Here is a 26,433-nt window from a genome sequence, read left to right as displayed (position 1 = left end):
AAATATAAACTATATTTTTAAAATTTGAGAATTTGCGAATACAATACAAGATTATCATAAATTGTGAATTTTTAAAAGATAAAGAAAAAATTTCAATTTTGGTCATCTGACTATAGGGATTTTGTTAATTTTAGCACTTGACTTTTAAAAGTGTCAAATTAGTATCTTGACTATGCAATTTTTATCAATTTTGGTCACTCCGATCAAATTGTCGGCCAAATTTCGCCGGAAAATTTTAACAGTTAAAATAATTAGGATATTTTAGTCATTTCATATCTCTTTCATTTTTCTCCGGCGAATTCATCTTTTCGAGCGAATCCGAGGATGAGGTGCGATGCGATGCTTTCAACATTATCCAAAAAGAAAAGCTCCCCTTACACAAACGGCCATATGTTTTCAACCGAAATTTTGGCCATATGAACCCTAATAAATCGCTGGCGACGGCTTTGACGAATGAGTTTAAGTCTGCTTTGGAAGGTGTGCTGCTGCGACAGATTCGCCGGAAAAAATGAATTCGTCGGAGAAGAAGGAAGAGATGTGAAATGACTAAAATACCCTCATTATTTTAACTGTTAAAATTTTTTGACGAAATTTGACCGGCAATTTTGACCGGAGTGACCAAAATTGATAAAAGTTACATAGTCAAGATACTAAATTGACACATTTAAAAGTCAGGTGCTGAAATTAACAAAGACCCTATAATCATATGGCCAAAATTAAAATTTTCTCAAAGATAAATTATGAACATTTAGTATGTAAATTATGTATCTGTAAACTCGAAGATTTTCATCTAAAAAAGAAAAGAAAATAAAATTATAAAGCACGCTTAACAAAATTGAGGCCCATTTCGAATTCGAATACAGCCCGGCCCATGATATGTTATTCATAAATCATTGAGAGAGAAATCATCAAATCATAACGAGTCTATGCTGTGACGCTGTGTGCAGTTCCTATCTTCACAACATAACTTATAGATATGAAAACGTGCGGCGGAGCGGTGATCGGAGGTTCACGCGCCGCCGGCTTTCCCGCTACTCTTTATAGTCGCTGCAGAACTGCATTCAGATGCTACTCTTCTTCTCCTGGTACTGAAACTTCTCAGTCGCTAATACTATAAATAATACTTTTTTTTTTGTTGGGTACATTATGTCTCGGTTCTCATTTCTGTAGCATTCCTTTTCCATTTCAGTTCTTACAGATGCATATATGCATATGTTTGTGTGTGGTGTGTATATATATAGTGGCATTCCAAAATTTTTGCTTGTTACATTGGAATGATCTGCATTTAATAGTTCAAAAGTTTCCCGCTTTTGTTCTGAAATTTTGGCATCAAATTAATCTTGCTATACTTAGAGATTAGGGATTAGGGATTCCACAGAATTCTGTTAGCTCTGATGTTATTAAATAGATGCATAAACACGCACACACATCTATGTTGGTGTACAAAGGTATTTTCTTGCCAGGCGTGCAATTAATTTAATTTTGTGGATACTGGGCACCAGAGTCCAGAGCAGACAGTGAAATGTGAATATTTGGTGGTGACTGGTGAGATTAAAGGGGGGGAAAGAAAGAACTAAAAATCTGTCTTTGCTTACTCCTGTAGCTGTGACTAGGGTCTAGTGAAATGTGGATGTTGAATTAAATGGTTTTAGTGCTGGAACACAGATCATGTATCTTTCATCAAAGATGTCGCTGCAACTCAACCTCCAGAGCATTTGAATGGTCTTCTTAACATGCTTCAGATGAAAGGTGAGACATTGGTCAAGACCTTAGCCATTTCCTTTGAGACTGCTTGGATCTGCCATTCTTTTTTTTGTTGGCAGTATTAAGATTTAAGATCAGGGTGTTGCTTCACTTGACAGGTGAGCAGATAATTTCTCCTGGTACCAAGCAGGGATTGATTCCTCTCGCTATTCCTCTATCCAAAAAGAGCTCAGGTCTGGCATGAGTGCACAACCATTGTGTAAAATCAAAGCCTCTGATATCTGTATTTATGGCAATTGTTTTTTACATTAGGTACTGTAACTGCATTACTGCGATGGCCTACTGCTCCACCTGGGTAATGTGATGTGCCAAACTGCTGAAAACCTTTTGACATGATTTGGCTGGTTCTTATTATTTTTTAAAGAATTATTGTGATGTCCACAGGATGGAGATGCCGGTAGTGGAGGTTCGGAAGTATGGAGTTTGGCTTTTAGCCAAGAATGTAAGCTAATTTGAGTATGTGATGCACACAAGACTTTGCTCAAAGGTTTTTTCTGCAAGAAATGACACTTATTTTCACTTACCATTTAATCGAACCATAGGTAGATCAATACATTCACAGAATTTTGGTGGAAGAAGATGCTAGTTCTCCAGAAAAGAGTGATGCCTTGTTTCATGCTTCAGCTGGTGCTGGAGAGAAACTTTATAAAAAGGGTGATTTTGCTGCGTCTCAAGTTTCAAGCTTAGATATCTATCTTTTGAAGAAGGTAGTTGAAGGCTGTGGTTTCATACAGTCTGACTCTTCTAAGTATCCTGCTCATTGAAAATTTTGTGCTTTATAGGTTGGCTTGTTTCCAGATGTAATAGAGCAGAAAATTAAGCAGCATTTTGACAAGGGGGATGACGTAAGATATATTTGAATTACTTTCCATGCAATACAGATTTTATGACATTGTTGGTGATGTATGCATGGTGATGGAAGATTTCAGCTCTAGTGACCGGTGAATTCTACACTAGGAAGGAACATTTTCCTGGTTTTGGCAGGCCTTTTGTATTCAATGCGGAAGTTTTGTTGAGGTCATTATATCTAATCATTTGCTTTTCTCAAGATTTCTGTTCTGCTGACCAACAATTTCCAACATTTTGTATATTATCCCCATTTCATTTATATAGGGTTGGGCGTAATGTGGAAGCTAAAGATGCAGCTAGGGGTGCTTTAAAATCACCATGGTGGACTTTGGGTTGTGAATACCAGGTCTGCCTCCTGAGTGAGTAATGAATATAGTCTTCTTAGCATGCTCTCTGTCTGATAATTCTACAATTTTTTGATTGAATTCTATGCAGAAAGTGGCAAATATGGCTCAATGGGAAGATGAACAGATTGAATTTGTCAAAGAGAAAGTGACTCAGGAGGGTAGACAAGAAGATCTAAAGAAAGGAAAAGATCCCGCTCAGGTTTATAACCCCTTTACCAGAATTTTGATTTTGTCCTATTGTCAATTTCAAAATAAATTTCAAACATCTATAGGAGGAAATTCCCTGCAGTACTCACAAAAATATCTAACAAATAAGGCAAAAAGATAAGGGAAAACCCAAAAAGAAAGGCAAATATGTTTCCCTCACTTTATATATATATATGATGTAGATTGCATTGGATGAAGCTGCATTCCTGTTGGATTTAGCTTCTATTGATGGTAAATGGGATGACTATTTGGAGAGAATTGCTGAATGTTACAAGGACGCTGGGCTTCATGACATTGCCAGTTTTGTAGTTTATAGGGACTGAATGCCAATTATCATGTGGAATACAATCAATTCTCATTATAGATTGTTTTGGAAACATAATATACTTTCCAATTTTTTGTACTTTCTCTTACCGGGATCATCATTATCGTGCTTCACCCTACAAACGGGGGAAAAGAAAAACACCAGGAGAACAAAATTTTTAATCTGCTTCGTGAAAGCTTTAAATGCCTTCACGTTCATTTTTGTGATTTTCACTTAAATTTCAATCTTAAAGACAAGAGTATGTTGCAATTGAAAGGTTTTAGTTGCAAGTGATCGTAGGGTGTTGAACTAGTTTCTTATATGATAAATTTTAATTTCTTTCCTAACGTAGGGTTAGTATATCAAAATCACGACTAAATTGATTAATTTAATTTGATAACCAAAAAAATTTGAATTTGGCTTTCTAAAAGAATTATGTAACCTCATTTACCATATTTCATATTTTGCCACTCAGCAGCACTCATATGTTGCTGGTTTACTATATTTTGCCACTGAGCAGCCCTCATATGCTGTTGGTTTATCATCTTTTGCCACTCAGCAATCCTCATATGCTGCTGGTTTACTATCTTTTGCCACTCAGTAGCCCTTATATGCTGCTGGTTTACCATCTTTTGCCACTCAGTAGCCCTCATATGCTGCTTGTTTACCATCTTTTGCTACTCAGCAGCCCTCTTATGTTGTTGGTTTACCATCTTTTGCCACTCAGCAACCCTCTTATGCTGCTGTTGTACCATCTTTTGCATAGGCGGAGTAGCGGCACGCGGCGGTGGCATAGGGGGAGTAGCATTGGCACGCGGTGGTGGCATACGCGGAGTAGCAGCGGCACGCGGTGGCATAGGAGAAGTAGCAGCGGCACGCGGTGGCATAGGCGGAGTAGCAGCGGCACGCGGCGGTGGCATAGGCAGAGTAGCAGCGGCACGTCTTTTAGGGCAAATTATGCCCTGGACCCGTGTCCACAATGCATTGTGGACACGGGTCCAAAACGACGTCGTTTTTAAGAAAAACGCGTCATTCCAGTTAATTTTTTTTTTTTTTGATTTTGTCTCGCCGTTAACAGCGTTAATGGCGTTATTCGTTTGTGCCATTATGAATGTACAATTATGACATTATGAATGTACAGTTATGGCATTATGAATGTAAGTTATAAAATTATAAACACAGAATTCTGACATTACTAACTTACAATTATGAACATATAGTGATAAAATTATGAACATAGAGCTCTAAAATTGTGAACATGGAGCTTCAAAAATTATGATTTTACAGTTATTGAATTATGAATGTACAGTTACGGAAGTATGAATGTATAGTTATGCAATTATGAATGTACAGTTATGCAATTATGAATATACAGTTATGGAATTATGAACATAGAGCTCTGACATTATGAACATATAGTGATAAAATTATGAACATAGAGTTCTAAAATTGTGAACATAGAGCTTCGAAAATTATGAAGTTACAGTTATTGAATTATGAATGTACAGTTACGAAATTATGAATATACAGTTATGGAAGTATGAATGTACAGTTATTGAATTATGAACATAGAGCTCTGACATTATGAACATATAGTAATAAAATTATGAACATATACTCCTATAACTATAACGAATCTGAAATTAAAAAAAAGAAAAAAGAAAAAAAAGAAAAAAAAAAGATTAACATACATGGAAGCTAATTCCTCTTCCTGTTTTCTCTTATGTTTCGCGCGAATTTCTGCGGCCCTCGCCAGGAGCAGATCGTCATACTGTTTTCTAGCCTTCTCATCCTTAAGAATATCATATGAGGCCTTCAGCTTTTGGAAGTATATTTTTGCATTTGGATCGTCAGGTCTTTTGTCTGGATGTAACTCCAAAGCTTTTCGACGGTAAGCTTTAGCTATCTCTTTATCAGAAAGTCGGGCTCCTTCTTCGCCGGAGGGTAAGCCTAAAATGGCATAATGATCGGAATCCATAATTTCTCTACGGTTGATTTAACACTACTATTGTTGGGAAAAATCTCAGACAATGAAAATCACAAACTGAATGAATATATATTACTGAATGAATGCAAAAGTAAAGGAAATTGATTTCCTTTTCTCCTTAGCCGACCCAACAAACAAAGGAAATTACTCTCCTTATTACTGCTGCCAATCCCAACTTTATTTGTTTCCTAATCTCTAATAACATTACATATATAAATAACAGATGAAACCAAAGAAGAACATGGTTTCCTTTACATTCTGCCGCCACACTTCTCTATATTATATATATAAATATAAATATATAATAATAACAATAATTAATTAGGGCTCAAGAAAAATGGAGGTCCAACAAACTATAGTGGAAAATTTATATCGTGCACTGGGGCGCGCATTGTTGTCACGCTCCACTTTTAGGACATGACCCGACTGTATCAGTACGTGAAGACCTGTAACAATACGAAGCCCAACCAATACATATCTCTCATAATCTTTATAGTAACACTTGAATATATATACAATAATTCCACAACCCAAAATGACAAAATATAATCGACTAGTTCTTCCCAAACAAAAAATAATGACTAAATTCTCAATATAAACATAATACAAAGTTATAACCGAGGTTTCAATGAAAACAACAAAATCACTTGTAGATTTGTATCATCCTTTCACTGCCCCAAACCCGAATGATATATGAACAACCTTAAGTAGGTGGACCTGATCATTTGATTATTCATGTTTGTTTATCAGTTTATGTTTACTTCCGTTTTATTTTATTTTTACCTTGAATGTGGTTACAAGTTTACAACTATAGTTTTTCAATCTCACACATCCTGCCACAAGTAATTCATATGTTTTTACCTTGAATGTGCTAGTTTCTCCGGAAGCAATGAATGGTTTCTCTCCAGATATGTTTTTGTGGGTAGTCTTATATCTTCACTTTGCTCCCTGATCGATCAATGAACAATTTAGAAATACCCTCCGGTATTTTTTTAGCAGTAACTTCTGTAAATGCAGTTCTTTTGGATTTTGGGATTTGCAAGGAATTGGATGAAGCTTTCAGATTGAAGTACATTGTTTTCATTTCATTTTTTAATGTTTTTATTTATGCCTCCTTCCCAATTTAAATGATTGAATTAGGAAAATTTAACCGAGAATAACTTTAAAAAATTGCCAAGGCAAAAGAATATTAGTTTGAACATTAGGCAACTGTGAACAACCGACGCCTGAAGTACTGACAATAGCGTCTTGTTCATAGGCCGCCTTGTTGTTAAACAGACGTCTATTGCTGCCTACAATAGACGCGAATGAACTGTTTTGTACTAGTGTTCGGTGCATAGCTCAATAATCACAAAAGTGAGTGTAGATGTAGTAACCCAACAAATACCTGAGTTTAAATCTTTAATGAGGGAGAATCTTAATTAGTCTTGGGCTAAAAGCGTTGATTTACTTTCTCGGACAAGGGTGAGGGCCATTAATTTTGGAATATGAATTGTTGGCTTTATATCTAGGAAGCAGGCAGAGCAGAAGATGATATGATGGTGAAGTGACCAGTGGCGCAGAAGGGTGAAAGGTTAAAGGATCCAATCGTTTGAGAAAGGAGAAAAGTGTGAGTTTGTCAGTCGAAAAAGAAGTAGTGTGAGTGTAGGAACCAGTCTTACGGGGAAAAATGATCTAAGTACCCGGCGATAGGACAATGATGATGCAATTAAGGTGAAGTTAATGGCAATGATAAGATCGGCCGTTTAGAGAAATGATCTGTCACAAAGGAATTACGGAATGATTAAGTAGCATTTAAGGCTTTAATTGCTTCATTTATTCTTTTCAAAAGGCCCTCACACCCCGACCCAACAGAGCATCTGGGAAGAGTAAATCATTGTTGGCGATATGACAACGATGATGCAATTAAGGCCATTTAGAGTAATGATCCGTCACAAAGGGCAAATTATGCTGTGCATCCGTATGCACCATGCATGGTGCATACGGATGCAAAAACGACGTCGTTTTGTTAAAAACGCGCGTCTCCCCTTAAAAAAAATAGGTTCGATTCCCAGCAACAACATATGAACTAAAATTTCAGAATCGATGAACTATAATTCCATAATCGATGAACTATAATTACATAATCTAATCTATGAACTAAAAGTTCCAGAATGAATGAACTAAAATTCCAGAATCTATGAACTAAAATTTCAGAATCGATGAACTACAATTCCAGAATCGATAAACTATAATTCCAGAATCTATGAACTATAATTCCAGAATTAATGAACTATAATTCTATAATCTATGAATTAAAATTCTAGAATGAATGTTGTTGCTGGGAATCGAACCTGAATTTTTTTTAAAAGGGGAGACGCGCGTTTGTAATAAAACGACGTCGTTTTTGCATCCGTATGCACCATGCATGGTGCATACGGATGCACAACATAACTACTCGTCACAAAGGAATTAGGGAATGATTAAGTACCATTTAAGGCTTTAATTGCTTCATTTATTCTTTTCAAAATGCCCCCTATACCCCGGCCCGACAAAGCATCTGGGAGGAGTAAATTATGGTAACTCAACTAGCATTTACAGGGCGTTTGGTTGGAGGGGGGGGGGGGGGGGGGGAATTATGTGGGAAAGGAATTGTAATTCCATGGGAGTTGAATTACTGGGAATAAAGTGAGAATTTAAATTCCAGTGTTTGGTTGACAGGAATAGAATTACTGGGAATTTCAATTCCAATGTTTGGTATACATGGGAATTGAAAGGGAATAAGTAGTATAAAGTAAAAAATGTTCATTATTATTGTTAGACATTAATTTTAAGTTAAAAAAGGTAGGGGTAATTTTGACTCATCACTATTTTTTTTCCCAGGAATTAAAATCCCAGGGGGAGACATGGGATTTTAATTCCATGAAAATGGGGGAAATTGCAATTCCATAGAATTGGAATTTCCTCCAACCAAACTACGGAATTTAATGGCATTTGGAATTACATGGGAATTAAGTGGGAAGTGAATTTAAAATCCCTCCAACCAAACACCCTGTTAAGGCTTTAATTGCTTCCGACAAAGCATCTGGGAGGAGTAAATTATGGTAACCCTCACTTTGAGAGGTTGCTCCCACCCTGGTAGGAGTAAATAATGGTAACTCATTGCTTACTGCGCACAAGGAGCCCCCCTCACTTTGAGAGGCTACTCCCACACTGCCGCTGGTGAGACTCGATCCCTGATCGATCCTTCTAACTTTCACCTCTATGACCCGTTGAGCTGCCCATGTGGGCACAAATAAGCATAATTGCTTCATTTATTCTTCCAAAAGGCTGAACCCCAACCCTAAGGGCCCCCCACACCCCGACCCGACAGAGCATTTGGGAGGATGTAAATCATGGTAACTCAACTGAACATAAACCACAGAGGCTAAACCATGCTCACTACGCACAAGGAACCCCCTCACTTTGAGAGGTTGCTCATACACTGCCGCTGGTGAGAATAATTGCTTCATTTATTGTATTAATGAGTGGTTGAGTATAACACTCATCCGAATATAAAAAGTATGAGAAAGCACCATAGAAAGGGTTAAGCATTTTAATACACGCATTAGTTTTGAGAGCAACTTCTTTATTTCCGGCAACGTAACATTGCGAGTTATTCCAGGTAATGTTTCAAACACACACAAAAAAAAAAAAAAAACCATTACCCTGCGCATGCCCTTCCATACATGTCAAACACTGTCCCTCCGGCTCAACTCTCCGGACAACTCTCCCTCGTATTTCACACGTGCCTATTCGATATATATTATCAATTACTCTGTATGTATTTTATACGTGCCCATCCAATATATTCTCAATTATCCCGCAACCCCTTTCTCTCAGTTCAAATCAGTAGTCGTTGAAGGTGAGTTTAGTTTGGAGTTTCTTTTGTTTCTTGAAGAGTTTTCTTGTTTAGAGTTGAATTTGTGTATGTTATGTTATAGAGATTGAAGATGGAGATGACAATAATCTTGCTGAAAAAGAATTTCTAAAGAATGTGAAGGAGGATAGGCGTGATTCTTGGAGAATTCCTACAGCTAGGATGAAACGGCAGTAAACTATATATATATATATATATATATATATATATATATATATATATATTGTATGTGTTTTTCTTGAAGAAGTAAGAACTATATCCATTAGCATAGAGCTACTAGAATTGGAGGAAAAGGCAAATTTTGAAAAAACTTGATCAAGAAAGAGATTCAATAATATTGTTACAATTTCAATACGAACTGAATTAATCAAGAAAACGAATCAAGAATTACTTTGCAACTCCAACCCGAGCTTAATATTATCCGCCAAAGAGAATGAGGATGCCTACGACGCCGAACGCCCCTCTGGCCCTGCTACGCCTACCGCCGCTACCCCTAAAGATTATGAATATGAGTATCATCTTATTATTATTAGTAATTCATGTTCCATATGTTAGGACATTTTAGAACATAATTAATAGTAATAATAATAATAATATAACAATAATTTTTTATTCAAATTTTAAAATTTGGAGTTTTTAAACTTTTGTTTGAGATTATTGAAACTTATTATTGACTTTAAAGTTTTGCATTAATATTTGTTTAATAATTTTGAAATATAAAAAGTTAATCGATTCAAAAATAATGTTGCATCACACAATTTTTAAAATATAAAAAAGACATTATTGATTTATGATAAGCTCTCAACCAACTTATATAAGAATTAAAACATACAATTATTGATGATGTGAAATTACAAGTGGATGAAATGGATTATTTGATTAAAATATTTTTATTGTTATGTTTTCAAAAAATATTTCGAAACCTCAAAACTGTTTTTTTTTTTTTTTTTTTTTTTTTTTTTTTTTTTTTTTTTTTTTTTTACTTTAATTTTATTAGAGAACTTTAAAATATTATAGTTTTTGACTTTATACTACTTATTGACTTTATACTACTTAACCTCAAAACCTAAAATGAATGTCTGATCTTTCCTTTTAACAACAACAATGGACATTTTTGACTTTATACTACTTATTCCCTTTCAATTCCCATGTATACCAAACATTGGAATTGAAATTCCCAGTAATTCTATTCCTGTCAACCAAACACTGGAATTTAAATTCCCACTTTATTCCCAGTAATTCAACTCCCATGGAATTACAATTCATTTCCCACATAAATCTCCCCTCCAACCAAACACCTTGTAAATGTTTCATTTTTTTTAAAGCTATCCCTTTTGTTTTAATGTTCCGCCTCCCACTGAACAAAATTTCTGGATCCGCCACTGTATGAGTTTGAATATAACTCCACCTCCCATATCTTTGGTTGGTTCACAGAATAGACCGGGAATGACATATCATTCCTAGTAATGGACATATTCATTTGTTTGGTAACCATTTCTATTACCAGAAATAATATTCCTAATAATAGTCCATTATCCCAAATAAAGTCATAGCTATTACCATGACCTCCCTAGTATTAACTTATTCCTGAGTCGTCAAATTATTTTCCCTAACCATAATGACTATACCAATTACCACTTTTCAATTCCAAATTATTTGGGAAGTAATACTGCCCCTAAATTCTAGAATAATTAGTTTGGTTATTGGAAAATGTTTTTCAAAGGAAAATGTTTTTCTTGAATTTGAGAAAAATTAGATTTTTTTTTTTGTTTGGTTCATGGGAAACAATTTTCATTGAAAAATATTTTCCTCAAAACTGAGGAAAACATTTTTCATTGTCCCGTGATATTTTTTTTTTTTTTTAGGGAATACAAGTAAGACAATTATGCATTCACTAACTTTTGTTAATTACCATTATTATTATTGTTGTTATTATTATGTAAAGGTATAATTGTCTTTATACTAATAATTTTATTATTTTTATTAATAAAAATCTAATTTCTTGAACATGTCACAAACAAAAAATAATGACAAAATTCTCAAGATAAACATAATACAATGTTATAACCGAGGTTTCAATGAAAACAACAAAATCACTAGTGGATTTGTATCATCCTTTCACTGCCCCAAACCCGAATGATATATGAACAACCATATATATATATATATATATATATATATATATATATATATATATATATATATATATATATAGTCACGTTCTGGTGCGAATGGCGCGCTCAGGTGCGAAAATGCGAACCAATCAGCGTGTGCCACATGTCCAGATCTTGGTGCACATATAGTTATAACTAGGTGCACCTGGGTGAAAGTAGGTGCACTTGTAGGTGAAAGTATGTGCACATGATCAGTGAATGTTAACAAGGCAAAATTACATGCACTTGTAAGTGACAGTAGGACACATGGTGCGCGCTGATTGGTTCACATTTCGCACCTGGATGGCCATTCGCATGAAATCGAACATATATATATATATATATATATATATATATATATATATATATATATATATATATATATATATATATATATATATATATATATATATATATATTGTTTGTTTGTTTGTTTGTTTGTTTGTTTCAGGTTGTGTAAATAATGTAAGTGCTTTATCACTATATCCAGCATTGGTTAATTCAGTTTGTGTCCATTCAGTTTCAGATTTAGTGACTAAAGGATCCTCTAGAGTTGCTCCGGCCTTGGTAGGATGCAACCAACCTGTTAAAACTGAACGCCAAACAAGTTCACCTTATAGGCGTAATTGTCACCTGTTAACTGAGAAACTCAGAGGATCCATCCTGAAACACTTAACAAACCTTATTAGTAGGGGTGTAAATGAGCCGAGCCGCTCGCGAATTGCTCGTGAGCGGTTTGGTCAACGCTCGGCTCGAATTCGGTCAAAATCGAGCTCGGCTCGAGCTCGAGCAGCTCGTGAATTAAACGAGCACGAGCCGAGCTTAAGTATTGTAGGCTCGCGGCTCGACGAGCCGCTCGTGAGCCTTATAATATATTGTATAATATATAATATATAATATAATTATATTATATTTAGTATATAAAAATAATAATTAGGGGAGGGAAATTAAAATACTTTAATAAGTATGTATGGATAAAAGTCATAAAACAAAGTAATTTAAATTTTAAATCAAACAGGTCAAATTCGAGATCAAAATTGAGCTCAAATTCGAGCCTAAACTCGAGCTCGAATTTGAACCTGAACTCGAGCTTGAGTTCAGGCTCGAATTCGAGCTCGAGCAGTGCTATCATTAACGAGCACGAGCATGAGCCTACCCAGACTCGGGCTCGACTCGACTCGTTTACACCCCTACTTATTAGATTGAACAAGAAATTGAACAAAGCAATTAAAACACAAATACCCCTAACAACCGCGAAAAACTTGAGTTCAAAAATGGAATTAACTATTCTTTATATATGTGTAGTATATGTACGTGATGAAGTATTCCCGGCCCTTAGCTTGACTTTTAACGTAACTAGCACGTTGATTTGCAATAGTGAAGCTTTAATTTGTACAAGTGCTAACTTCAGCTTTATTTTTGAAAGTATGAGCTTCAATTCGTGCAGATTTGCTACGAAAAAGAAAAAGCTATCGTCCACAAATTAAACAATAAATGGGTAACCTTAGGGGCACTTCTAGCAATTGCCACCCCACTCAAACAACCCCTGTTAACAGACCTACTTATCAGTCTACTTAGACCTTCTACAACCAAAATAAACAGATAAGGGGATAAATCACCTTGCTTTAAACCCCTTTGAGGCAAAATATGACCCACTTCATTCCATCCTCAAGAATTAAAAGTATTCAATTCTAGTGACACATTCCATAATCAGATTTACCCATTTTGTGCAAAATCCCAGCTTGAGCATAACTGTCCTTAACAAGTCCCACTCTACCCTGTTGTAGGCCTTACTCATATCCACCTTACAAGTAGCATAACCCACTCTCCCTTGTCTTTTCCTTTTAAGATAATGGTGAACTTCAAAAGCTACCAAGACATTATTATCAGTTATGATCCTCCCCCGGCACAAAGGACCTCTGATGTTTAGAGATTAGGTTATCCAAAAGTGGGTCTCTTTCTAGACATCTTAATTATGCACAAGAACAAAGAGTAGTTATTACAAAATTATGCAGTTAAACATACTTTATCTTGTTTCACATTTATTATGAAATGAAATGTCTATGCCATGTCAATTTAAAAACATGACCACACCAAAAAATTTCATATATAGAAACATACTAGCTGTAGCGAATTGTGATTCTTTTTTTTTTTTTTTTTTTTGAATGCTACTAACTTTTATTACAATGTAATATCTGTTCATATACTTTCTCAATCTACTGAAACACAGGCTCGAACTCACAATCTTCCAAATGGAAGTCCAACCCGGGTACCATTGGACCACATAGTCCTGGTACAAATTGTGTGATTCTGTTTTAGTTGTTTGTTGATTATTCCCAGTCTAGTGTTCTGTGGTGTTACGTTGCACGTTGGTGGAAAATTTCAGTGGCCGCTATTGTTTGGAGTTAGGATGAAGCAGTTAGGAGTTTACAAAGAATGGAAATCCTAAACTGTCTCACATTGGGAGTCCTTGTTATATTAAGACTCATATTGAGAGTCCTGTCAGCAACAACTCTTATTTTTCTCACGACCCGTGACTCCACCAAGCACCTAATCGACTCCACAGTGCTTGGAGCCGCTTCGCTTCTTCATCCAAACACCAAATTGATTTTGGACTCTTCAATTCGAATTGAAGCTACTTCAATTCCTTCGGGAACTCAAGTGAACTTTGTGAAATGTTCGAACGAAACAAAAGCTATGAATGGCGTTTTGCAATGCTGGGTTTCTTTCTCTTCCATCCCAGGCCACTCAGCTTCCAAGAGAAGCTGCCTACTCTGATCAGGCGGTAGTTGAAGAGACATAAAAAGGAGGTGAAATAAAGAATTCCAAAAATCTATTTGGATTAAAAATTTAGGAAGAATATATGAAAGATATTTTCAGATTAAATGGCAATTGCTCGATTAAGAAAATTAAAGTCAACCTAAATCATCTCTTGCAGATTGTTGTTTCTCTATTTGTTGGTGAGCATTTTTTTACTCTTTTAAAGACCATTTTTCACGTTTCTTTTCAATAGCTTTAATTTTGATGATAATGGTTTTGTGATCATGCATGTGATTGAATATATTGTGTGAACAAGGAAACTACAAAGGAAAAACAAATACTCTATACAATATTTACTGCATCAAATGAAACCTTTTCTAACTCAGTAACTCTGTAGTCTTCAGTCTGCTTTGGTTAAAACTTTAATGCCAAAGGGTCAAATAGACTCTCGAACTTTAGCTTAAAAGTCAATTAGGCCCCTAAACTTTTTAAAGATGCAATTACACCTATCAACAATTCATTTAAGTGCAATGAAGCTCAAAAACAAATTAATGACCTGCTATTACAGGTCATTAGGGTTCATGCCACCTTTTGGCGAATTTTCCCCAAAAAAAAAAGAAAAAAAAGTGACCGGCGAAATTTCCAGCAAAAAAAAAAAAGTGACCGGCGAAATTTTTGGCAAATCTGGGTGAATTTTCTGCAAAAAAAAAAAAAAAGAAAAAAAAAGTGACCGGCGAAATTTCCGGCAAAAAAAGTGACCGGCGAAATTTTCGGCAAATCTGGGTTGGTTGCTGGTCACTTTTTCTTGCCGGGAAAATCGCCAAAAGGTGGCTTGAGCCCTAATGACCTGTGATAGCAGGTCATTAACTTGTTTTTAGACTTCATTGCACCTAAATGAATTGTTGATGGGTGTAATTGCACCTTTAAAAAGTTTAGGGGCCTAATTGACTTTTAAGCTAAAGTTCGAGGGCCTATTTGACCCTTTTCCCATGCCTTAATTAAAGTTAAATTAGCTCATGCTTGCTTCTGAAATTTATTTGTGTTAATAGAGAATTCTTTAATAATATGAATGCATTTTTTTTTTAATTCAGTCATGGAGAAATTCTTTAAAATAAAATTACTTTTGAGGATTCATTTATTCATGGTAGTGTTAAAGTGTCAAAGTGTATAATCTCGTATTTATTATCATTTGAAATTTCGCTCCCAACCAACTATTTTTCTGGATCCGTCACTGTTTAAGAAGACACTGTTCTGAGAGAGCATTCTGAATATACACGAGTGATTTGTGAGGACAACTTGAGTGTTTTGCATTATTTTTCGGTAAGTACCCTTTTCCAGTTGTGTTGGACCACCGGTAAACTGCCCAAAACTCTTAGTTCAGCTCATCTGCCATGGCGTCAATGAATTCTTCAATATCCAGATATTGGTCACTTGAAAGCCTACAGAGTCAATATATCAATATTATAAAGTCAATATATCAATATTATAAATTTCCACTTTGTAAAAATAATATCATATCATCTTCAAAAAAAAAAAAAAATATATATATATATCATATCAAATTTATTTTAGCTTGCAATGGTTTGTTGACCATAGGTGTGTTGCAATAAGTCTTGTTTACTTGGTTTATATCCTTAGCTTGTGTACACATATACAGATATAGTAACACTCTATAGTTGAAACGAGGATGCAATGATAATCGTTTTACATTTCAAATATCTGCAGTGATTTAGTATTAGTAGTTGCAGAGTTCTCTCCTTTGGCTTTATCTACTCCATAATTAGTAGCGGAGTATAACAGTCATCTACTCTATAATTAGTTGTAGAGTTCTCTCCTTTGGCTTCATCTACTCCATAATTAGTGGCGGAGTATAACAGTCATCTACTCTATAATTAGTTTTTAGAGCAACCATTACCCTGCACATGCCCCTCGGTATCTGTCAAACACGGTCCTCCACTCGATGAGATAATCAGTTTTCCATTCAACATTAACAACGATAAGGATTACAATTCAAATACTGTAACAACGATAAGGATTACAATTCAAATACTGTAACAACTCTAAGTAACCCCTATCAACTAGGAAGACTAAGCCTATTACAAAGACTAGTCAACATAACAATAATAATACTAAACTAACAATAGTAATAATAATAATATTGCTAACACACCCCCTCAAGCACAAGGGTGGTATGTCACAACATTGAGCTTGTTACGTAGAGTCGCGAAGCGTGGCCCCGGTAGCGGCTTCGTGAAGATATCTGCTAACTGATCTTTAGTTGAAACATAACTAACCATTAGATCACCGGATCGGATGTGACCTTGTCGCGGACGAAATGAAAGTCTATTTCCACATGCTTAGTCCTGGAGTGAAAAACTGGATTCGCACACATGTAAGTAACCCCTAGATTGTCACACCACAACGTCGGTGGGATACCAGTATGAAGCCCTAGTTCCCGTAACAACGACACAATCCAAGTAACCTCAGCTGCAACATCAGCTAGGGCTTTATACTCAGCCTCAGTCAACGCGGGAGGACATGGATTTTCACCATCAACAAATTCCATGAGCTCCTGACCACGTAAAAAGGGAACCAATTGGGTTCTCCAAAACAAAAAATTTCGATATGTGAGTTTTACGAAACAAAATGATGGGCACTGTTTAAAGAGTTTTGGCTTGAGGCCGGAGAGGGGGTTCCACCGGCGGTAATGGTACGCTCGGAAGAATTGGTGGACATATCGACGATTAGTCGATTGTTTTGGGGAGAGGATCGACCGAGGGTGGTGAGAGGAGAGAGAGAAAAAAATAAATTCCCTGGTCTAAGTTTTCCATTCAACATTAACAACGATAAGGATTACAATTCAAATACTGTAACAACTCTAAGTAACCCCTATCAACTAGGAAGACTAAGCCTATTACAAAGACTAGTCAACATAACAATAATAATACTAAACTAACAATAGTAATAATAATAATATTGCTAACACACTCAGCATGTATTTCAAACTCTTCTTCGTTTTTAAAGACTTTTCTTGATTTAGAGTTGAGTTTGTGTATGTTATATTATAGAGATTGAAGATGGAGACAACAAATAACGTGGGAGTAATCTTAACTATAATAAAGCTATATGGTTTGGGAAGTAATTAATGTTACAATTAATGCCACAACATCCTTTATTATTAAAAAAAAAAAAACAACATTTGAAAAATAAAATAGCTATATATTATATAATCATATAAAAAATGTACTTTTGAAAAATAAAATAGGTATATATTATATAATAATATAAAAATGTGTTCAATTAGAGTTTAAATTTACTCATACAAAATTTGAAATTTGCTTTCCAAATGTAATTATCTTAGTTATTGTTCGTATTGTGAAAATTATAATATAGATGAAATACAATTAAGAATAAATCCATGTAATTATGTAAATTCTCTCTATAAGTTTATTTGAATATGCACATAATTAGAGATTATATTAACCATACAAAATTTTAATTTTAATTTTAATTTTAATTTTAATTGTAATTTTGTATTTTATAAAAATAATAAATACTTGATCAATGGAAGCTCAAAAATATTATTATATTAAATAATTTAAAATATTTTAATTTTTCTATTTTCTATTTATATTTATATTTATAATAACATAATTTTTTTCCCGTGCATCGCGCGGGTGAATTAGTAGTTAATAATAATAATAGGACATTTTAGAACATAATTAATAATAATTAAAATTAAAATTATAATATAACAATAATTTTTTTATTTAAATTTTAAAATTTGGAATTTTTTAACTTTTGTTGAGATTATTGAAACTCATTATTGACTTTAAAGTTTTGTATTAATGTTGGTTCCATAATTTTGAAATATAAAAAGTTAATCGATTCAAAAATAAGATTGCATCTCAAATTTTTTAAAATATAAAGAAGATACTATTGATTTATGATAAGCTCTCAACCAACTTATATAAGAATTAAAACATACAATTTGATTTGAAATTACAAGTGGATGAAATGGATTATTTGATTAAAATATTTTTATTTGTTATATTTTCAAAAAATATTTCGAAACCTCAAAAATGTTTTTTTTTTTTTAACTTTCATTTTATTAGAGAACTTTTAAAATATTCTAGTTTACACTTGGGTAAATCCTATATATCAATCTTTCCTCACTCATGGATAACAATTAACAACTATAATTTTTTAGAAAGTTTATACTATATAAAAAAAATGTAATGCCTCGAAAGGAGTGACAGCGTGGGTACAGTGTAATTTTGTGCGTGAACTTCATAAGTATGATTTTTTTTTTTTTTTAATATGATCCCCTTTCAAGGGAGACAACTCATTATTGAGGAATATTATTATTTTGAATTATAAAATGACTTACAAAACAACAATATGCTTCTATTTTCGGGATCTTGAGCTCTTAAAATAAGCTAATAATTATCTCTCTTGCAAGGGAATAGCTCATTCCTCGGGAATACTATTATCGCCAATAAAATAACTTACCAAACAAAATAAGTTAATTAATAGTTATTTCCCTTGTAAGGGAAATAGTTCATTCTTGAAAATTACTATTATTTCCAAAAATAAAATAGGGGGATTGTATGGTTTGGTAATGATGGTATATCATGAACTAGGGCGCACAATGCATTGTGCGCCCTGACCAAAACGACGTCGTTTTGTATTTTTTTTTTTTGAAATTATGGTTCCCATTCCTGACTTTCTGCCGTTAACTTCTAAAAAAAATCTCTTGTTTTGAATTTACAGAAATGTATAGTAGAGTACACTTGGTGTTGTGCATTTCCTAACATTGTTGGTGTATATTTGCAAAACTATTGGTGTGGCCGCACTTACCACACGTTAAGGCGGGGCCGCACCTGAACTCGATCTACTCTATATATATACACACACACTCAATGTATAAAAGTATAATTTCACAATATTAGTATAATACACAAGGATTATAATGATAATTAAGGAATTAATTACATAAATATTATTATAAATGACTAATAATTATTATGGTAATTAAGCTAAAAATTACACAGAAATTAGTATAATTGTAATTAAACATGAGTTATTGGATTTTTTTTATAATTAATTAATTACAATTAATGTATATATATATATATATATATATATATATATATATATATATATATATATATATATATATATATATATATATAATACTTATGGTATAGTACTAGGAGAACAAAATAAATTACCATTCTTATTCTTTCGTGTAATTACTATGGTAATTTTATAGTAATCTCTATTTATATATTTTCGAAAAAAGGGGTCAAAGTATCCTCCTAAGTCAAGTGAATAGTGCAATTAGGGCCCCTAAGTTGGGGCCCCTAAAAAAAGCTCCATTCAAATCCCCTAAACCTGTAAAATTGTTCAATTAAGTCCAAGTTGGCCTATTTAGCAAGTTATTTCTTCAAAAATTTGACACGTGTTTTTTAAAAATAATTTTTATTTTTATTTAAAATTTTAAAATTTATTTATTAGAAGTTAAAAAAATTATAAAAAAAAAAAGATTACAGCACTGATTGTCCTCGCCGAGCAGCCGATGCTATCTAAGCATGACGGCTATGACCGTCAGGAACGAGGGCGGCGACCATGGCTTTGGCTACCACCCTCGTTCCTGATTTGGACCTCAAACTTGAGGTCCAGATTTGGAAGACGGACGGTCATTGCCATCTCAGACAGCCGGTGGTGTAATCTCATTACAAAATAACACATCAACAAGTTTTATATATTAGTTTAACCTTAAGTTTATTAATTTGCTGACTATTTAAATGAGTGTAGAGTTATTTTTTCTAAAATGATCCTCTGACTATGGCTTTTTTCTCAAATTGGTTTCTTGACTTTAATTGCACCCAAAGTGGTCTTTCGACTATTGAATTTTAAGCCAAAATGGCTATCCGTTAGTTTTGGTGTTAAGTGAGTATTAAATAAAGGGTAAAACTGGTAATTCAGGTTTTGCACTCCAATTTAATGCAATTTGTCACCCCCTTTTCTTATGCTTTGATATCTGTATGTTGTTGGTATAAAATGTGGAGTAATCAAATTATGATTTTTTTTTTCCGGCGAAGGATTTACAATTGAATAGAAAATAGATTAAATAAATATTTTTTTAACAAAAATTATACAAAGACCAATGTTAGAAAGTTTTTTTTTTTTTTTTTTTTTAATCATTAAGAATAAAAGGAAATGTGTTAATATAATACGTTGCATTATTGACTTGTACATTGTGCTTATAATTTTGTACACTTACAAATGCTTTTCGATTTGATATTTTTTTTTTTGGTATACGTGGCTTATTTCATTCATCAATATATCATCTTTGTATTATCATAACATGGTATCAGAGCCTAAATCTAAAACGAAGTTTTTTTGTTTTTTTTGTTTTTTTTGTATTTCTGTAGTTTAGGATTGTTATAACTCCTTGCTACTTCTGATCTGTACTCTATTTATACTTCGCTTATTTCATTCATCAATATATCAGCTTTGTATTATCATAACATGGTATCAGAGCCTAAATCTCAAACGAAGTTTTTTTTGTATTCCTGTAGTTTAGGATTATTGTAACTCCTTGCTACTTTTTCTCATCGGTACTCTATTTATACTTGGCTTATTTCTTTCATCAATATATCAACTTTGTATTATCATAACATGGTATTAGAGCCCAAATCTCAAACAAAGTTTTTTTGTATTCTTGTAGTTTAGGATTGTTGTAACTCTTTTATACTTCTTCTCATCTGTACTCTATTTATACTTGGTCTATTTCATTCATCAATATATCAGCTTTGTATTATCATAACATGGTATCAGAGCCTAAATCTCCAACAAAGTTTCTCTTGACCTAAGAAGTAAGAACTATATCCATTAACAGAGTGCTACTAGAATTGGAGGAGAATGTGCGTTCTGAAAACTGAAGAAGAAAGCTGATCAAGAAAATGAAGCACGCATCACTTTGCAAATCCCCTTAGGCAATAAGGCAGTCTGCATCGAGTAAGAAGTAACATTTTCACATGAGGCAAACACACTTGAAACAGAAAGATAAAGAAAGTATTTAGTAATACTCTAAATGAGATGGAGAAAAGTGGGGAGTCTACAATTCAGAAGTAACAGTTTCGCATGATATGATGATGATGCCAAAGATATCATTCATCCAAACTGCACTTTGAAGTCATTTGACAAAAGGTTTAGCATTCTTCCAAACTGGAGAGTCCTTATTGCTCTTAAGACCCTCATCATAGCATTTAACTATATTTTCTTCCTCCAGAATATCAAAATTTCCTTCGATTCCTCAGCAAGCCTCTCAAGAGGGGAGACTTCATCTTTTGCCTTAGCCTTTCAACTTCCATGACCCTTCTTAGTTGTCTTGGGCTTCTCTGTGTCATCTATTGAAAGCTAGCATAACCATATCAGCAGTTACCGCATTTAGCTGCTCTTGGATGCGTTGGCGTGCAGCTTCCTTTGATGTATCAACTTCCATTGATATGTAGTATGCAGACATATCACTTGGGTGCCAAGCATGAAGTACACTTTCCAATTTGTAACCTATAGTGTGATAGCATGTTTCCAGCTTATGTCCCAACAAGGGCAGCCAAGGATGAATCCAAGAATGGATTGGAATTGTCTCTCCACGTGGATCCCACGAATCCACAGCAGCTGCTAATTTTGGCAAAACAATGTTATCCAGAATGGTGTGAAGGACTACCGGAGGCAACAACTTCTCCCAGGAATCCAAAAATCGAAGCATGGGTTCTGGATCCCAAGCCTGCCAAGTGTTAATCACAGACATTCTTTCAACAGGAAAAACTACTTCCATCAACAGCTGACAATAAAGAGATGAGTTGTCTTGCAACATATTCTTCCATGACGAAACAATCTCTAATCCATGTGTTGGATTTTGAAGTGGATTCCATCCCTGAAATACTCTAACAAACAGAGGCAGAGCATGCGAGTATGCTATGTGTTAGGAACAAGTGTACTTAGATTTTGATGATACCAAACTTACTAGGAAAGTAGACCCCTCTTTTGTTCTTGTTTTTGTATATCTTTCGTGTTAGACGAAAGTTCCTTTGCTCAACTTGTGATTCATGATCAGCACAATATTAGCACGAATCAGAGCTTCTCTTAGTCTATTAGGACGTTTTGAAGAAAAGAGGAGGTCAAGAGAAGACCGAGAGATCAGTCAAGACCGAAGTGTGGAAGGGTCTAATTCTCGTGTAAACATCAAATGATAAGATGGATCGTTTGATTTGGAAAGAAAACGAAAGATAAAGTCAATCTTTCAGTACCAAGCCCGAGACTTCGAGTCAAAGTCTGACTTGATTGGACAAAAATAACCAATTTGGCTGGCGTGAGTGGCTGTGCACTCTCGTTCCCTAAGAGAGGTCGGAAGTTCGAACTCCCTCTCGTATGAAAAAAATCAATATGGCCAACACTTTGCCCTTAATTGGTCTGGTCCGGTACGAACGGAGATTAGTCTAAGTATGATACAGGCTTGGACACATTGTGGTATGACAAAAAATCAATCGTTATACCCTGCACCATGACGCACACAGCACTGTGCGCCCCGCGCCTCCCAAAACGACGTCGTTTTGTTAAGTTGTGTAGGAAGTTGACGCGAGTATGTACATTATGGTATACGTATACACAGGCCCGGCCCTGAGCAAGGGCAGGTTGGCCCTTGCCTAGGGCCCATGCTTGGAAGGGGCCCACATTCTTATTTAATTACCTTTTATATATACTATTAGATGTTTGATATAATAATAAATTAATAAATCTTTGTTCTTAATTGACAATTAGCTAAATTGGAAAGAATTGAAGTTTGTTTAAACTAGATCTAGTGATCGAATCTTGTCTAATATAATATTATATCAAAATTTTCCTCCTTTTTCTTTAGTAGATGATTATATAGTTAACTTATGAAATTTATTTATATTTCTGTATTTTTTAATTTAATTTGTAAATTTTGTGATTTTTTTTTACTCTTCTATAATTATAGTAATATTTGTAATATAGATTGACTTTTGATGCATATCAAATTTTGAATTTGTTTCTATTCGAATAATTTATTACTTATATTTAAAATATGTGTTACTTTGTGAACTTTATAATGAGTTATGTAAATGTAATATATTTTGTGATTTAGTTATGAAAAATATTTTAAAAGATATATTAGTTTTTCTATGAATTATCTAGTCAATATAGTTTAGAAGTCCTATTGTGTGTCATCGTATTCAAATTAATCTAGAAAAATTCAAAATTGATCTAACTAAAAGAAAAAGTTTTTTATAAATATGATATCAATATACAAGATGTGTGATTTATTATGTATTTTTTACTCAAACTATTTTATCACGTTTAGAGTATTTTGATTTATTACTCCCAATAATTAAGATTTTATGTTATGCTCTTATTTGTAAGTTTTGTTTTACAAATTTTTATTAAAAATTACTTTATTATTTATTATAATTATAATGTGATTCTCTATAAACGTTTAGAGTATTTTGATTTATTTATCCCAATAATTAAGTTTTATTCGTTTTTATAAACTATAATTCTTTATTTATACTCCGTAATTCTTTATTTATGAAAGCACTGGTACAGTTATTGATTAGTTTGGATTTAGAAATGCATCTAGAATTGTTTTCATGTGTATATATAATTGTTAAAAATTTGAGAATCTTATTTAAGTTATTTAATATTAGTATTTTTCTATTATTTAATTATAAAAATATATATTAATTTAGTATACGGTCCATTTTGTTGCTACGCCCTGGCCTATAAAATGATATGACCAGGCCTGGGTATACAACTATGTACATATGTTTATATAATTACGTACATTTTTTTTATACAATTATGTACATTTTTTTATACAATTATGTACATCCGAAACAAGGAATTTATGTGTATTATGTTAAGAGTTCATGCGTATTATATTAAAAATTTATGTGTATTTGTTAGATTATGTGTATTATCTTTTCTAAAAAAGTATGTGTATTTTGTTATACAATTATGTACATTTTAGTATACAATTATGTACCTTTTAATATAAAATTATGTACATTTTTGAAACATTAGATTTTTTTAAAAAGAAAATTAACAATCGACACAAGAAACGAAATTCTGAAAAAAAATAATTTCTAAATGACATCGTTTTGCACCAGGGCGCACAATGCAATGCGCACCCTGGTGCACTATATAAATTGCCACAAAAAATAAATTAAAATTATAATGTGAAATGCAATCGTTATATCCTACACCACGGCACACATAGCACTGTGCGCCGCGCGCCTCCCAAAACGACGTCGTTTTGGGGTAGTGTTGGGAGGCGCGGTAGGAAGTTGCTGAGATTATGTGTATTTGTTCACAACGTTATGTGTATTTGTTCACAACGTTATGTGTATTGGTTCATACAGTTATGTGTATTTTTTATACAATTATGTACATTCTTTTTATACAATTATGTACATCCAAATCAGAAAATTTGTGTGTATTATGTTAATAGTTGATGTGTATTATGTTAAAAGTTTATGTTTATTATGTATTATGTTAGATTATGTGTATTATCTTTTAAAAAGAGTATGTATATTTTGTTATATAATTATGTACATTCATGTATAACATTATGTGTATTCTAGTATAACATTATGTACATTCTTGAACAGCGGGGTTTTTTTTTTTAAAGAAAAAACTACTGCCATTCACTGGGGCGGGAAATTTCAAAAAAAAAAAAAATAATTAAAACGACGTCGTTTTGCATCTGGGTACATAGTGCAACGCGCGCCGTGGTGTAGGATATAAATTGCCTGTGAAATGTGATTGGGTAGATGTTGATTTTCACCTGAAAAAGAAAAGAAAAGAAAATTATAAAGCACGCTAAACAAAACTGAGGCCCACTTCGAATTCGAATACAGCCCGGCCCATGATTTGTTATTCATAAATCATAACGAGTCTATGCTGTGTGCAGTTCCTATCTTTACAACATAACTTATAGATATGAAAACGTGCGGCGGAGCGGTGATCGGAGTTTCACGCGCCGCCAGCTTTCCCGCTACTCTTTATCCTGGTACTTCGCTAATACTATATGAGTATACTGTTTGCGTGTATACATTATGCCTCGGTTCTCATTTGTGTAGCATTCCAAAATATGTTTGTGTGTGGTGTGTATATATATAGTGGCATTCCAAAATTTTTGCTTGTTACATTGGAATGATCTGCATTTATTAGTTCAAAAGTTTCCCGCTTTTATTCTGAAATTTTGGCATCAAATTAATCTTGCTATTTGTATTTAATGCAGAAGTTTTGTTGAGGTCATTATATCTAATCATTTGCTTTTCTCAAGATTTCTATTTCCAACATTTTGTATATTATCTCCATTTCATTCATATATGGTTGGGCGTAATGTGGAAGCTAAAGATGCGGCTAGGGGTGCTTTAAAATCACCATGGTGGACTTTGGGTTGTGAATACCAGGCCTGCCTCCTCTGTGAGTAATGAATATAGTCTTCTTAGCATGCCGTCTGTCTGATAATTCTCCAATTTTTTTATGGAATTCTATGCAGAAAGTGGCAAATATGGCTCAATGGGAAGATGAACAGATTGAATTTGTCAAAGAGAAAGTGACTCAGGAGGGTAGACAAGAAGATCTAAAGAAAGGAAAAGATCCCGCTCAGGTTTATAACCCCTCAACCAGAATTTTGATTTTGTCCTATTGTCAATTTCAAAATAGATTTCAATTATCTAGGGAAAACCCAAAAAGAAATGCAAATATGTTTCCCTCACTTTATATATATGTTGTAGATTGCATTGGATGAAGCTGCATTCCTGTTGGATTTAGCTTCTATTGATGGTAAATGGGATGACTATTTGGAGAGAATTGCTGAATGTTACAAGGAGGCTGGGCTTCATGACATTGCCAGTTTTGTAGTTTATAGGGACTGAATTGAATGCCAATTATCATGTGGAATACCATCAATTCTCATTAGATTGTTTTGGAAACATAATATACTTTCCAATTTTTTGTACTTTCTCTTACCGGGATCATCATTATTATCGTGCTTCACCCTATAGACGGGGAAAAGAAAAACACCAGAGAACAAAATTTTTAATCTGCTCCGTGAAAGCTTTAAA

General features: G+C 33.8%; 2 protein-coding genes across 2 annotated transcripts; both read left to right on the top strand.

Annotated features, from left to right (window-relative positions):
• Positions 1-916: 916 nt before the first annotated feature.
• On the top strand, positions 917-3,659 carry LOC109177510. The gene is made up of 11 exons (XM_019326878.1): positions 917-1,085; positions 1,666-1,749; positions 1,863-1,937; positions 2,017-2,059; positions 2,149-2,206; positions 2,307-2,471; positions 2,547-2,609; positions 2,687-2,781; positions 2,878-2,959; positions 3,049-3,159; positions 3,350-3,659. Exons 1-11 carry the CDS (start codon positions 977-979, stop codon positions 3,488-3,490), a joined length of 1,026 nt encoding a protein of 341 aa, XP_019182423.1. The 5' UTR covers positions 917-976; the 3' UTR covers positions 3,491-3,659.
• On the top strand, positions 2,823-26,433 carry LOC109177511. Its single transcript, XM_019326879.1, has 4 exons — positions 2,823-2,847; positions 25,664-25,776; positions 25,866-25,976; positions 26,104-26,433. Exons 2-4 carry the CDS (start codon positions 25,693-25,695, stop codon positions 26,242-26,244), a joined length of 336 nt encoding a protein of 111 aa, XP_019182424.1. The 5' UTR covers positions 2,823-2,847; positions 25,664-25,692; the 3' UTR covers positions 26,245-26,433.

This window comes from Ipomoea nil, unplaced genomic scaffold (genome assembly GCF_001879475.1).
Source record: "Ipomoea nil cultivar Tokyo-kokei standard unplaced genomic scaffold, Asagao_1.1 scaffold0805, whole genome shotgun sequence".
NCBI lineage: Eukaryota > Viridiplantae > Streptophyta > Magnoliopsida > Solanales > Convolvulaceae > Ipomoea > Ipomoea nil.
This window is presented reverse-complemented; position numbering and strand designations above follow the sequence as displayed.